This window comes from Dendrobates tinctorius, unplaced genomic scaffold (assembly GCF_039654945.1).
Source record: "Dendrobates tinctorius isolate UK_male_01 unplaced genomic scaffold, ASM3965494v1 ptg000104l, whole genome shotgun sequence".
In the NCBI taxonomy this organism is placed as follows: domain Eukaryota; kingdom Metazoa; phylum Chordata; class Amphibia; order Anura; family Dendrobatidae; genus Dendrobates; species Dendrobates tinctorius.
Window position 1 is genome coordinate 13,533,783 of NW_027361772.1, and position 16,170 is coordinate 13,549,952.

The following is a 16,170-nucleotide window of genomic DNA, read 5'->3' on the forward strand; positions in this document are numbered from 1 at the left end:
TGGGAGGAGCCAGAGAGTGACCCCTCCTCCAGCTACAGGACGCCCCCTGCTCTGTCTCACACTTTATAGCTCCTGATGCTGGAAAAGGTAGTAAAACCCTATACCACACATCAGATACAAATATAATAGTAATAATATTATTAATAAAAACTGAAACTGCACAGTAGACAGACACCGCTCATATGTGTGTATGAGAGAGAGTTTCTGTGTGTGGTTCATGCCCCTCGCCTGTCTGTGATGAGAGCAGCCTCCGGTAGAGGATCAGCCTCCTGCAGCCTAGAAGATCAGTCTTGCTAATGTTATATAATGATCAGATGGATTAACTACTAGAACTCATCCTCGGAGCCGCAGCTTCTGTGTGACGGACTAGAACTGATCAATCTCTTCTCAGCAGAATCCAGAGAATCACTGAACTAAAGGCACTAGATTTCCCATCACTTAGCAGCACACCAGGCGGCTTCCTGTTCTCGGGGCTGAACTGGACTGAAGGAAGCCCCGCCCTTTCCGGTGACATAATTCCCTGAAAGAATCAACTCCACTCTAGTCGCTACCCAGACTGCTGCGGCCATCACTGTCACAACTAACGCGAGAAGCGAACTTTACCCAACAAAGATGGAAAAAAAATAAACGACGTTCAGCTACTTTCCTGACGTCACATCCGGATATCAACCAATAGCGTTCACTGATTAAGTTGATGGACGGGTGAACTGTCCAATCAGAGCGGACCTTTTTCACGCGTTGTACGCATGCGCTCTATCCAAATTCGGAAGGGGAGCTGGAAACAACGCGGGCGCCATGGATGCTGGAAACTGGGGTGAGCATGAAGATGGGGGCTGCAGCCCCTGCGGTCATTCACATGTCGTGATACACCAGGACCCTACATGTACCAGGAAGGGGGAGCTGCAATCCTCTGCAAGTTCCTACAGGCAGGCCAGTAGTTGGCAGGGCATGCTGTGACTTCTAGTTCTCGTTCTAATGAAGCTGTGCAGTGTAATAACTGAGAGCTCAGAGTTGCCCTGAGTGGGCACAAAAACCACCTTACAGGTTATCTTGTACTTCACCGAAAAAGTCGCCGATGGAGTTTTCATGGTAAAACCTTGTGCTCCGCTATGTTGTGTGCGGGCCCCAGTAATAAGCAGCACAACTCATGGCCGGGGCTACGTAACCTCTCGCTATAGGCAACTTGTAACAGGAAACCGTGACAGTATGGATGAGCGGAGGTGTACAGACGGGGGACACCGGTACATGGGGGTCCCTGAGCAGAGATGTACAGACGGGGACACCGGTACACGGGGGTCCCTGAGCAGAGATGTACAGATGGGGGACACCGATACACGGGGCTCCCTGAGCAGAGATGTACAGACGGGGGACACCGGTACACGGGGGTCCCTGAGCGGAGGTGTGCAGACGGGGGACACCGGTACACGGGGGTCCCTGAGCGGAGATGTGCAGACGGGGGACACCGATACACGGGGGGTCCCTGAGCGGAGATGTGCAGACGGGGGACACCGATACACGGGGGGTCCCTGAGCGGAGGTGTGCAGACGGGGGACACCGGTACACGGGGGTCCCTGAGCGGAGGTGTGCAGACGGGGGACACCGGTACACGGGGGTCCCTGAGCGGAGATGTGCAGACGGGGGACACCGATACACGGGGGGTCCCTGAGCGGAGATGTGCAGACTGGGGACACCGATACACGGGGGGTCCCTGAGCAGAGATGTGCAGACGGGGGACACCGATACACGGGGGGTCCCTGAGCGGAGATGTGCAGACGGGGGACACCGATACACGGGGGGTCCCTGAGCGGAGATGTGCAGACGGGGGACACCGATACACGGGGGGTCCCTGAGCGGAGATGTGCAGACGGGGGACACCGATACACGGGGGGTCCCTGAGCGGAGATGTGCAGACGGGGGACACCGATACACGGGGGGTCCCTGAGCGGAGATGTGCAGACGGGGGACACCGATACACGGGGGGTCCCTGAGCGGAGATGTGCAGACGGGGGACACCGATACACGGGGGGTCCCTGAGCGGAGATGTGCAGACGGGGGACACCGATACACGGGGGGTCCCTGAGCGGAGATGTGCAGACGGGGGACACCGATACACGGGGGGTCCCTGAGCGGAGATGTGCAGACGGGGGACACCGATACACGGGGGGTCCCTGAGCGGAGATGTGCAGACGGGGGACACAGGTACACGGGGGACCCTGAGCAGAGATGTATAGGCAGAGGACATCGATACATGGGGGTCTCTGAGCAGAAATGTACAGACGGGGGTCACAGATACATGGGTGTCCCAGAGCGGAGATGTGCAGAAGGGGGTCACAGGTACACGGGGGACCCTGAGCAGAGATGTATAGGCAGAGGACATCGATACATGGGGGTCTCTGAGCAGAAATGTACAGACGGGGGTCACCGATACATGGGGGTCCCTGAGCAGAGATGTGCAGAAGAGGGTCACAGATACACAGGGGTCCCTGAGCACAGACGTACAGGCCGGGGTCAACGATACACGGGGGGTCCCTGAGCAGAGATGTATAGGCAGAGGACATCGATATATGGTGGTCCGCACAAAGAAGTGACATGCTGCCGATTTAAATCCACAGCAAATCCGCACGGAAAAATCCGCAACGTGTGCAGTGCATTTTTCTTTTTACATAGACTAAAATGGTACTGTACAACGCAGCAGAAACTAATTCCTATGGCGCTGCACAGTAGGAAAGAGGCGGAGGGATTTGAGGGAGAGCCGCAGAGAACTACTTTGCATGCCCAAGATTCCCAGCCCCGCATTGTGAATAAATCAGAAGAGACTTCGGGGCGGGATCTTGGGCGCGTGTCCACGCAGGCATGATAAGAAAGACATCATGTGATGTCATAGCGCTGCCCATCCTAACTGCGCATGCCCAAGAAAAATATTACAGCGCAGGCGCCAGGAGAAGAAAACGCAGAGGAGGCGACGCCAAATTCGAAAGGAGGAATGACTGATACATGTGAGGCATCTGTGTCCGGGGCGAAAAACCTGCCCCCCAGACAAATTTCTGGTATGACGGACAAAATTTAAAAACGATTATTTTGGCGGTGGAAGGGCCGCCAAATAAGAGCCACCTTGACAGAAGGCAGCATTAGTGCTGCACAAGGTGGCTCTTTAAGTTAAAAACGCCTTCGGGGGGTGACAGGTTCCCTTTAATTCATATCAGCGTAGAACTCCATGACGTGTCTACCGACCCCTAAATTCAAAGGTAATAAAATAACCCAACAATTGGCAATATGACATATTATATATGGCAAGACGAGTACAAATAGACAAACTTGTATAATCATAATATCCAACATGTATACCCATGATGTCACAATCATAAAAGAAAGATGGTGCAGAACCATGCTGACAACACAAGAAAAATATACTAAATTAATTTAACCAATATCTTACAATCATATCACATAATTAGGGTTGTAAAATTACAAATTATCATCATGACGCCGCTTGTCGTGTGATGCTGACTCCGCCGAGCGTCCTGGTTACCGTGACGACGCATGCGTCACACAGTGGACACTGCAATTCCGACGCCACTGGGCGTCTCAAGTTATCATACGTCACACATAATGGACGCCTCGCTCCCATTAGTGGGGGACGTCTTTCTCACACATCCCGGTCCTTCACTGCCCCTTGACAAAGGCTCTGCCAGCCGAAACGCGCGTCGGTTTGTTTTTCCTCCCCCGCCTTCATTTATCTTTATAATTTTGAATAAAGCTTTTTGCAATTTTTTTGAATATTATTGTGGGATAATTGATTGTGGTTTATTTCTTGTATTGTAAGTAGAAGAGTCTGCAGACTGCCAAATACTGTCAGTGGGCAATGTGCCCACTGTCAGGATGCCTCTGTATGTCTTTTGTGAGTGGGCAGTCACCTACCGACTAGCAGTTCCTTCTCTAGAACATTGAGAAGCAGAGGAGAGTCTAGTCTGCACTTGACTGCAAGGATGAAAATTGCATATATGGTTACGTGACCGCCTACCCTCACGGGGGGCACACAAGGGTATTGTGACAGTGTACACATTGGACCCTGTCACTATTTGGCTGTCAGCAGTCCCGTAGTGTCTGCAGACTTTTCCTATGAAGCCAGAAAAAAAGTTTAATAAAGCAGGAAGTCAGTTGGCAGAGCAGTGGTGCCCCCTGGCGGATGATAAAAACCTCTAACCCCTTCATGAGTGATAACTTCTTTATTATTATTTTGTCGTCATAGCTGTATGATAGCTTTTTGTTTTTTTGCATGCTGGGCTGACATTTTTATTCATATTATTTTTAGGTATATACAATGTATTGATCACTTTTTATTGCATTTCTTAGGGGAAGTGTTGTGACTGAAAAACGGATGGCAGTTCTGGATTTATTTTTTTATTTTTTTTGCTTGTTTGTTTTTTTGGGGGGGTGTTTATCAAAATCTTACAATTTTGCAATTTTACAGACTGAACAATACCAACTATGCTGTATTTTTTTGGTCTTCATTGTTAAATAGGAGGGGCGGTGATTTAAACTTATTATTCATTATCACTTCTGACATTTTTAGTTTTGGAATCGCTTGTACTATATATACTGCAAGTCTGCAATATTACAGTATATACACTCCTCAACATTGAAATTGCAACACAAGGAAGGAAACTTCATGGAATTGTGGAAACCACAGGATGGCTAAGACATGTTAATGATGGAAAAAAATGTCAAAACCTCTCTTTTTATTCGGTATGGGGTATGAGCTCCACGTGAAGAAATCTCCGCACTTACAGCCTTGGCTGCCATCAATGAGGTTGTTACTGGTTGTCTGAGGAATGTCCTGCTCCACTGAATGCTCTTAAGCAAATCATCAAGATCTGTTGCTGGCATCTTCGCTTGTAGTTCTCATGTACAGCACCATGGAATCAATAGTACTATATAAATAATAATAATAATTGTCCCTCTGGGATGCCATTGGTTGGCAATCTGCTGCAATTGGGGGAGGTCCCATCTTGGAGATGTGATAAGCTGTGGAGGGGCCAGCCTGAGATCCCTTACGTTAGCCTCTTCACTTCTCTCCTCTAGATCATTATTAGGACCCTGAGATATCTATCTATCCATCGGATGTATATGGAGGGACTTGGGATTTTCTCCTATTGTGTACAGCTGACCACGTATCTTCTTTTTTTTTTTTTTTTCTCTAGGTCGCCCAGCCTATAATTTTCCGCCTTCACCAATGAACTTCCGTGGACGTTACCCCAGGAATGCGTCAGGACCAAGATCAAGTTCTCGGATAATGTCTCTGCTCCCTAACAGGTAGCCCGTCACAAGCCGAGATTTCTTCACAGCCGATCACTCTCTACGGACCCGCCATCTTGTGTCCCGCATAGTCACCAAACATTTAGGAAAATGAACTTCCCCCTTATAAGGAAGCTAAATTGTTTGTGCTTTGGGGGCGCATAGAGCACCACCCCGAACCTGCCCCCTATTGAGCTCGGTATATGTGTAATGTGTCATTATTTTTCTCTTCAGGTCTTTCCGTTATAGTCAGTTTGATAATGCCGAAATGCACAGCGACCCCTTTGTGGCTGGATTAGAGTCAGAGCCATTTAACCCAAAGTATTCTCAGGTGAGTGCCCATTACGTCCCAGTGATCATTCATAAGTGAAACGCTGATTATGCTTCTGCTATATAGCCCACACTACTGCTAGTTGTCCTCGCCTTAGTGTCACTAACGCACCTACAGGTGCTTCTCAAAAAATTAGAATACCATCAAAAAGTTAATTTATTTCAGTTCTTCAATACAAAAAGTGAGACTCACATATTCTATAGAGTCATTACACACAGAGTGATCTATTTCATGTGTTTATTGCTGCAAATGTTGATGATTATGGCTTACAGCCAATGAAAACCCAAATGTCATTATCTCAGGAAATTAGAATACTTTATAACACCAGCTTGAAAAAATGATTGTAAAATCCGAAATATTGGCCTACTGAAATGTATGTTCAGTAAATGCACTCAGTACTTGCTCGGGGCTCCTTTGACATCAATTACTGCATCAATGTGGCGTGGCATGGAGGCGATCAGCCTGTGGCACTGCTGAGAGGTTATGGAAGCCCAGGTTGCTTTCATATCAGCCTTCAGCATTGTTGGGTCTGGTGTCTCTCATCTTCTTCTTGACAAAATCCTATAGATTCTCTATGGGGTTAAAGGGAATCTGTCACCCTTTTTTTTTTTTTTTTTTTTGCCTATCCGCTGCCGGCACCGACATCAGGGGCTTATCTACAGCATTCTGTAATGCTGTAGATAAGCCCCCGATGAAACCTGAAAGAGAAGAAAAACACGTTATATTATACTCACCGGAGGGGGCGGTCCGGTCCGGCTCCTCCCATCTTCATGCGATGCCATCCTCTTCTTCCCGTACTGTAGTGGCTCCGGCGCAGGCGCACTGCTCTACCCTAGTGAGGACAGAATAGAATACTGCAGTGCGCAGGCGTCTTGATAAAAAACAGTGGACCTACACCAGCAGATGACATGGCTCCCCAAACCATCACTGATTGTGGAGACTTCACACTAGATCTCCAGCAGCTTGGATTGTCTCTCTCTCTCCACTCTTCCTCCAGACTCTGGGACCTTGATTTCTAAGGTCTAGTGTGAAGCTTCTACAATCAGTTGATGGCATTCAAAGTTATAACTAGCCTCCCCCACTCCTCTAGGAAAAAAAAAAAACTCAGACAAATGAGCCCTTGTACAGCTATATCAATGGGGGGAAAAAAAGTAATGGTTCATAGAAAAAGAGAAAATGAGGGAGCAAAAACAAAAATTGGCTGAGGCAGAAGGGGTTAAGGTGGTTATCCCCAAATGCACAATAAAAAATGTATATAAAGTGAGGCCAGAGCAGTGGATCGCTGTGTCCGGGAGAATACTTTTATAAGAAGGACTTGGTCTGCGCTGAAAGTGCTGCTGTCATGCCGTGGCATTAAACCGCCGCAGTCCTGTGTACTTGCAGTCTTTACACCATTTCCCTGCGCAATAACTTAATTTTGCATGTAAGTGGCTGCTCGGTTGAGGTTAAAGGGAATTTGGCTGTATAGAGAGCAGCGTGATGTAGGGGCAGAGACCCTGATTTCAGCGATGTGTCACTTACTGCGCTGTTTACTGTAGTTTTCATAAAATCCCTGTTTTATCTGCTGCAGATCTAGCAGTTCTCTGAATGTTGAGCTCTGTGTAACCCCGCCCCCATCTAATGATTGGATGCTTTCTGCCCATCCATAGCCGCTCATTCACACTTGCATGCTGCTGACCATATCTCTCTCTTTCTTGCTGGCGTTTTCTAGTGGAACAAGAAGAAATACAAGAACCTTCTCCTTCAGCAGAAGCTTCAGAAACAGAAGCAGAAAGGTACAGTATTTGGGGGGAGAGATTTCCCATAGCGCTCGGTCATTCTCCAGCTCTCGTTTCCCCAGGACGCCCCTGATCCATGACTGTGGGCCGCAGCTCCACTTTTCATGGGCCTAAAAGTCCCTTTTTTTCTTTCTTGCTGTCAGATTCTGCTAATACAAAGCAGAGGAAGAAAACCTTCTGTAAAGGGCCTGTCACACTAAGAGAGATCGCTAGCAATATCGCTATAACTTGTGACGTTATAGCGATATTGCTAGCGATATCGCTGTGTCTGACACCTACGACCCGCTCCCACGCTGGTTATCGCTGATCGCGCGAGAATGTCCTGGACTGTTTCTCGTCGTCAGCTTCCTGCGGCGCTTCCTGCTGTGATGACGAGCGACGCGTGGAGCCGGGCGGGAGGACGCAGGATCGCCGCGTCTGACAGGTAAGTAGCGACCCCCGACCCCTGCGATGTCGCTGGTGAGATCTGCCTGTGTGGCAGCTCACTAGCGACCACTTAGCGATGTACCAGCGATCCTGACCGCGTCATATCGCTGGTCGGGATCGCTGGTACATCGCTAAGTGTGACAGTACCCTAAGAGAGCGAAAAAAAAATGCTGCTAATTCATCCCATAGCTGCTCATGGGATGGCGGTTTTCGGTGCATTTTCGGTATGCTAGCGGGGAGCTTCTTTTGTCCGTATGGGCAACTCATCAGCTTTATTTGGCTGCCGCAGTGGTATTTTTTTTTTTTTCCCCTTCCAGGTCCCGCCGTTAATCAACGACCGCAAACATCAGGAGGTGAGGATCTATGCATTGTTTCCGCCATCATAATGTTAGTTCTCTGGGGATACTGGGAATCTAGTTTCTCATTTTTCCCGCAAATGCTGATGAGCTGTGCACCATTGTCGGGCGTGATCAGGATGGGATTTCGTCCTCTGAATATAAGCGATAGATGATTCAATTGCAGCAAGTGGAGACCTTTTAAAGGGTTTTTCTATTTCACAAAACACTCAAGCCCAGGTGCAGCAAAACTTTGTCCATTACGCAACCTTCTCAGGTCCAGCAATGAGTCTCCACCCCTGCTCCAGGTGTTCTTTACTGCCTGCTTTTGACGGCATTGCAGGCGATCAGTGATGTGAGCTGAGCGGCTCCTGCAGTCTATTCAGCTAGAGCCACTGAGCTCACTGACTAGTATTGTCGGAGTGACGTCGGCACTGCAGGCAGTGATGTGAACTGAGCGGCTCATGACGTCTATTCAGGCAGAGCAGCTGAGCTCACTGACTGTAGTATTGTCGGCATGACGTCAGCGCTGCAGGCAGTCGGTGATGTGAGCTGAGCGCTTCATGCTGTTGATTCAGGCAGAGCCAATGAGTTCACTCACTGACTATTACTGTCGACATGATGTCAGTGCTGCAGGCAATCAGTGATGTGAGATGAGCGGCTCATGTGGTCTATTCATGCAGAGCCACTGAGCTCATTAACTGTCAGTGCTGCAGGCAATCGGTGATGTGAGGTGAGCAACTCGTGCTGTCTATTCAGGCAGAGCCACTGAGTTCACTCACTGACTGTATTACTGTCGACATGACGTCAGCGCTGCAGGCAAATAAAGGGTAGTATGGTCTAGGTTTTTTTTTTATATAGATACATGCGTTTTCTGAAACTGGAAAACTCAAAAATAACAGATATGGGGAGTGAGGCAGCACTTCCCGTGAAATGAACCTTTTCTTCCTATAACCCTATAAAATTATTGCTAAACTGAAAATATATATAAATGCATTTATAATTCATTGTTTGGATCCTCTGTTATCCCAGACACTTGCACAATAATCTTGCCTACATTTTGGCAGACATCAGAGTACGGACTGTGACACACAGATCGGCCATGTGTCCTCCCTCCTGTGATGCCAGCTTAGCGATTTCGGCAGTCGGGCTTGCACATGAGGGATAATAAAGGGTGAACTTGGTTGTCTTTGGAACACAGTCCATAGAATGGCCACATCGGCATATAACAGGCTGTCGCTTTCAAGTCAGCAAATCCGTGGCCGATCTATGGACAGTGTTCCCCGGAAAACTGTTTATTTATTTTACTCTTTTATATATAGCGCCATTAATTCTACAGCCCTTTTACAGACATTATCATCGCTGTCTCCGATGGGGCTCACAATCTAAATTTCCTATCAGTATGTCTTTGGAGTGTGGGAGGAAACCGGGAAACCCACGCAAACATGGGGAGAACATTCAAACTCCTTGCAGATGTTGATGGTGGGATTTGAACCCAGGGCCCCAACGCTGCAAGGCTGCAGTGCTAACCACTGAGCCACTGTGCCGCCCTTTATTATCCCTCAAGCCCGGCTGCCAGACCCGCCAATAATCAGCTGGCATCACAGGAGGGCGCTGCTATTTAGATGAAGCATTACATGATGATCATTGTGGCTGTGTAATACATGATCATGCCCAGTGGTTGAATGGTGGTCTCCTAAAGGAAGAGCCTCATCCACCACCTCACTAGGGCATGTGGGTTGTTTCAATGGTAACAAAGAAGATGGAGGAAGAGTTGTGTTTTAACCTTTGCCCTTTTCCTCCTTGGGAAATTATTAGAAATTAGCATATTTTTTTTGTGTATTTGTTTTTTTTTTTTTTTTTGCACCCAATAGCCCTATGCACCAATACATCTAAATTCAGCTTTATTCATTTTCTTTTCCGGTAGATGACTGACCTACATTTGTCGACTGCCATGAACATGCAAGGTTTTTTTTTTTTTTTTTTTCCAGTCTGTCAGGACAAACGGACAGCTTTTCTTCCCGACTCCCCTAGATTAATCATGCATGCGGGTAGAGAAGGGGATCACCAGATACTTTGGACAAAGCCTGGGGCTACTCTCCGTCATCAGATGTCAGACAAGTTGCAAAACCAAAATCATGTATGCAACTTGTCTGAAACTTGCTGTTGTGCAACTATTTTCGACCTGCGATTTTGCTATAAATTAAAAAAAAATATAAATAAAAATAAAGCCAAGTCGCGTCCAGCGTGCATCAAAGCCTATGGCAAGTGAGTCACTTTCCACCAGCAACAGAAGGTCAAAGACACGGGAACAGTTGTGATTATGTGTCGTATTATTTCGCAATGCGACTCCATAGGAAACTGATTACTTTACATCGCAGTAATCTCAATGTTGCCGTCTAGCCCTAGCCTAAAGGATAAGGCATATTTAATTCCAACATGTCCAATCTTTTCCTTGGGCATCTGCAATCGTTGGAGAGTCAAGACACCTTCATATTCATGAGATGTTCAGCAGACTTTCTTACAGAGACAGGTCCTACTCATGTTTTTCTTTCCTGTGTAATATATAAAGACCACCCTGTGTACACTATCATCTCCAAGCTTTCGGACTGCCCTAATCCCATTCTTCATTGTCAGTAGGTGCAGCGAAGAATCCACAGCACCAACAGAAGACAAACGCCAACCAGTCCACCAAGCCTTCCGGAGGTAAGGACCTATGGGGTGTACATGTGGGGAGAATACAGGATTGTGTTAGGAGAAAGATACTGACTTGCGCTGATTTAACTAAGGAACTGTAAGACGTGCAGGAGACTGTGGTTTGGTTATGGCCAAGCTTCGGTAACCCGACACGGACTAATTTGGTAGTTTAAGAGCTGCTCTAAGTCCAATTTAGAAGGTTTTGAGATTCCATCGGCATCCAGCAAGAAATACAACCATCTGACTTGCATCAGTTTTCATCAGTGTCCGCTGCGATGGTTTCTCACGAACGCTAGTTGGCTAACTGAGCAGGGAGGGTCTAGTAAGGCTGTGTTCACACACAGCGTTTTTTTAGCGGTTTTTACCGCGGTTTTCACTATGAAACCGCTAAAAATAAGCTTCCCAGTCATTTCTATGCATTTTGCACTTTTTGTGCACATTGATGCTTCTTTTTACCGCGAAAAAACCGCATGGTGGTAAAAACCGCAGCATGCTCATTAATTTTGCGGATTTTTCCGCGGTTTTGGCTTCTTCCATGCGGTTTGTAACCGCTGCGGAAAAAAAGCATCAAAACCGCGCAAAAACCGCCGCAGAAAAATAGGTGCGGTTTCTGGGAAGGGATTCAGGTGTTTGAGCAGAAATTTTCTGCAACGTGTGCACTTAGCCTAAGCGTACCTAGCGGGAGAGGGCAGCACGACCAATCCACTTGCCTATAGAAAATCATGTTTTTTTCAGGTACCCCCTCATATTTATACCCTTGATGAATATAGGTGTTCTGTACATAAATGTTTCTTACATAATAGTAATCTTCATAATAAGTAAAGACTCACTATCCACCCAGCTTAGTGGGACTCGGGGACGAGTATAGAAGACCATAGTAGTTTTGTCAGCGGATCCTCTGCTACCGTCTGTCAGAAATGACGACCGCTCAGAAGCTCTTTACGATACAAGAGTTTGGAGATTTATTAAAATGAATTAGCTGGAGAGTAATGGTCTGGTTTCTTCAGAGGATGCGCCTGATTTATTAATGTCGGCGGCTGCTCCACTTTTCATAGGCATTTTCATGTCCTCCCTTTTTTTTTTTTTTTTTTTTTTCTTCTTCTTCTCTTGCTGTCAGATGCTGCTAAAAATCCTAACCAGGAGACGGAGAAAGCTTTACGTAAAAGAGCGAAAAAATTAAGACGTGAGAGTTTCCATACTATATTACTACATAATGGTACAAGAACAAAACTGTAGATATTGAAAACGCATTGATTGGCAAACTGGCAACTGCTCATTGCATCCTAAAGCCGCTCAAGGGACGGCGGATTTCAATGCACTTTCAGTATGATAGCGGGAGTTTCTTGGGTTGATAAGGGCAACTTATCAGCTTTATTCGGCTGAACCAGTTTTCACAACTCAGGATTCTTTCTGGTTATGTTTTCCTATTTCCAGGTGCCGCTAAAAAACTACAAAACAGACAAGCGCAAGCTACAGTAGGTGAGGATCCATACCTTGCTTTGGCCTCCATGATGTTAGGTCTCTTGGACTGCTAGGAATCTTGTTTCTCATTGCCAAGCATACAGGTGCTTCTCACAAAATTAGAATGTCATCAAAAAGTGAATTTATTTCAGTTCTTCAATACAAAAAGTGAAACTTATATATTATATAGAGTCATTACACACAGAGTGATCTACTTCCAAGTGTTTATCTTTGTTAATGTTGATGATTATGGCTTACAGCCAATGAAAACCCAAAAGTCATAATCTCAGTAAATTATTTCAAAAAAAATGTTGGCCTACTGAAATGTATGTTCAGTAAATGTACTCACTACTTGGTCCAGGACTCCTTTTGCATCAATTACTGCATCAGTGCAGTGTGGCATGGAGGCGATCAGCCTGTGGCACTGCTGAGGGGTTATGGAAGCCCAGGTTGCTTTGATAGCAGCCTTCAGCTCATCTGCATTGTTGGGTCTGGTGTCTCTCATCTTCCTCTTGACAATACCCCATAGATTCTCTATGGGATTAAGGTCAGGCGAGTTTGCTGGCCAATCAAGCACAGTGATACTGTTGTTTGTAAACCAGGTATTGGTATTTTTGGCAGTGTGGACAGGTGCCAGGTCCTGCTGGAGAATTAAATGTCCATCTCCAAAAAGTTTGCCGGCAGAGGGAAGCATGAAATGCTCTAAAATTTCCTCGTAGGCGGCTGCAATGACTTTGGTCTTGATAAAACACAGTGGATCTACACCAGCAGATGACATGGCTCCCCAAACCATCACTGATTATGGAAACTTCACACTAGACCTCAAGCAGCTTGGATTGTGGCCTCTCCACTCTTCCGCCAGACTCTGGGACCTTGATTTCCAAATAAAATGCATCGTTTACTTTCATCTGAAAACAACACCTTGGACCACTGAGCAACAGTCCAGTTCTTTTTTCTCCTTGGCCCAGGTAAGACGCTTTTGGCGTTGTCTATTGGTCCTGAGTGGCTTGACACTAGGAATGTGACACTTGTAGCCCATGTCCTGGATACGTCTGTGTGTGGTGGCTCTTGAAGCAATGACTCCAGCAGCAGTCCATTCCTTGTGAATCTCCCCCATATTTTTGAATTTCCTTTTCTTAACAATCCTTTCAAGGCTGCGGTTATCCCGGTTGCTTGTGCACCTTTTTCTACCACACTTTTTCCTTCCACTTAACTTTCCATTAATATGTTTGGATACAGCACTCAGTGAACAGCCAGCTTCTTCACCAATGACCTTTTGTGGCTTGCCCTCCTTGTGCAGTGTGTCCAATGACTGCCTTCTGGACATCTGTCAAGTCACCAGTCCTCCCCATGATTCTGTAGCCTACTGAAACAGACTAAGGGACCTTTTTAAACACTTAGGAAGCCTTTGCAGTTATTTTTTGTTAATTATTCTAATTTGCTGAGATGACTTTTGGGTTTTCATTGGCTGTAAGCCATAATCAACAATAACAGAAATACCGTATATACTCGTGTGTAAGCCGACCCCCCCCAATTTTGCCACACAAAAATGAGGAAACTTAGTAGCTTAAATGCTTTTGACTATCCATATTGAATCAGGAGCCCCATATAATGCTCCGTACAGTTCATGATGGCCCCTGTTATGATTGGGTCACCAAGGAGGATCTCAAGCCCAAGCTAAGCCACAGAAAACCAGAGAGGTTGGTAGCTAAGCGGATTGCAGACCCCTGATACTATCCACACAACTAGCAGTAGCCGTGGAGCGTGCCTACGATGATCCTAGACGTCTCGGCACAGCCGGAGAGCTAACTAAGCCTAAAGCAAGAAAGGGGAAACCTAAACTGCCCCAGAGCAGACCCCAAAGGAATAGATAGCCCCCAAACACATATTGTCAGTGAGACAAGATGAAAACACAAACGCAGGTAGGAGAATAGGCTGAGCAAACCATGGGGCCCACAATGACTAGACAGGAAAGAAAAGACACGGTCTGCAATCACGCAAAAAAGGTCCAACAAGTGTGAGGCAAAAATACTGAAGTCGCACAACTTCACCCACTATATCAGCACTCTGGTATATTTTGAAAGCAGAGCAAAAAGAGGCCAATCTAAAAAGAGACAAAAACAAACTGGCACAAGCAGTAACATATGGATGGAGATTCAGCACAGCCCCAGCCGGAGCTGGCTGACCCACACAAAACTGAAATAGACAAAACCAGATCAAATGTGAACAGAATAGGAAAAGAACACCAAGCTGAGCATGCAGGGACTGAGCTGGAAACTAAGAACTCAGGAGGCAGGAAAAAATCAGCAGGGATAGAGGGAGTCAGCTGTCTTAAATCCAGTCTGAAACCCCAGATCTCCAATAGTCATCCTCATTATCAGGTGGCAAGCCTCTGTTAATCAGATCAGCTCCGTTACCTCCAGTAACCACCAGAGGGAGCCCAGAAAGAGAACTTGCAACCCCTCCGTCAACCTGACCAGCTCCACCACCTTCAGCAGTAACCAGAGGTAGGCCAGAAAGCGAATTCACAACAGGCCCCATAAGATGCTCAATACAAAATACACCCCATATAATGCTGCACAAAGGTTAATAATGGCCCCATAGCATGCTCCATAGAATAATATGCCCCATATGCTGCTCCATAAAGGTTGTGGCCCCATAAGATGTTCAATAGATTATGCCCCCCATAAGATGCTCCATAGATTATGCCCCAATATGCTGCCCCATAAGATGCTCCATAGAATATGCCCCATATGCTGCCCCATAAGATGTTCCATAGAATATGCCCCATATGCTGCTCCATAAGATGCCCCATATGCTGCTGCAAATAAAAGACATACTCGCCTCTCATCGCTGGGGGCCAAGTGCCGGTGTCCTGAGCAGGCGTGAACACTGGCACGCTATGGGGGACAGGTGCCAGTGTCACCGCCGGCTTAGGGCCCCGGTACCTCAGCTATTCACCTGTCCTTGGTCCACCAATGCTCTGTCTGCCGGGTCCTCTGTCAGTGACATGCGGGCAGCAGAGGGCGCGGTGCGCACTAACTACGTCATCGCACCCTTTGCTGCCCGAACGTTACTGACAGAGGACGTGGAGGACAGAGCGGCGCGCAGCGATGGACAGGGGATAGGTGAATATCGCTTATACTTACCCCCTCCTGGCGCAGTCTCTGCAGCCCCCCTGCTTCTCTCCAGTAGCTATTCCTTCCTTCAGCGGTCACGTGGTGGGGGGGTGGTGGGACTTTCAGCTCAAAAAAATGGACTGAAAATCTCGGCTCATACGCGAGTATATACGGTAAACACGTGAAATAGATCACTCTGTTTTTAATGACTTTTTGTATAATGAGTTTCACTTTTTCTATTGAAGAACTGAAATTAACTTTTTGATGATATTTTAATTTTGTGAGGAGCACCTGTGTATTATCAGCCTTTTTATCACTCGTGAGAACCAAAATGCCATCCGTTGTTATACTGAACTGTGCACTGGCATCAGTTAGACCGGATGAGGATAGGTTCACTGACAGTGAGCAGAGACCTTGAAAGTGTTGATTAATTGACACATGGTTATACATTGATTGGATTTTCTGTTAACCTAGAAACAGTCTATAAACAGTATTGTGCATCATCTGCAGGTCAGACTGCTGGAACTAGCGAGAATGAGCAGGGAATTTTTATAGAAATGTAGTGTAGTAAAAGATCGCGTTGAGTGCTTTAGTCCTGGCCTTTACAGATCTTTATATCTCCAAATTCTTGTATCGTACAGTAATGGTCAGATCTCTTCTTTCTTGCAATTGGTTTTGGGTCCTGTTGATGTCATATTTTATACTTCAAAAGCCTTTTTTTTTCAGTT

General features: G+C 46.6%; 1 protein-coding gene across 4 annotated transcripts in view; it reads left to right on the top strand.

Annotated features, from left to right (window-relative positions):
- The first annotated feature begins 582 nt into the window (after positions 1-582).
- The window catches only part of AKAP8 (A-kinase anchoring protein 8), a 44,446-nt gene continuing 28,858 nt past the window's right edge, over positions 583-16,170 (top strand). Inside the window, exons 1-8 of one of the 4 annotated variants that reach the window (XM_073588774.1) lie at positions 583-814; positions 5,202-5,313; positions 5,530-5,626; positions 7,338-7,401; positions 8,148-8,183; positions 10,806-10,871; positions 11,980-12,045; positions 12,297-12,341. In XM_073588774.1, coding sequence (XP_073444875.1) covers positions 796-814; positions 5,202-5,313; positions 5,530-5,626; positions 7,338-7,401; positions 8,148-8,183; positions 10,806-10,871; positions 11,980-12,045; positions 12,297-12,341 — 505 coding nt within the window. In that variant the 5' untranslated portion in view covers positions 583-795. Of the gene's footprint in view, positions 815-5,201; positions 5,314-5,529; positions 5,627-7,337; positions 7,402-8,147; positions 8,184-10,802; positions 10,872-11,979; positions 12,046-12,296; positions 12,342-16,170 lie in introns of all 4 variants that reach the window. The other 3 variants (XM_073588773.1, XM_073588777.1, XM_073588776.1) reach the window with 3 other exon arrangements.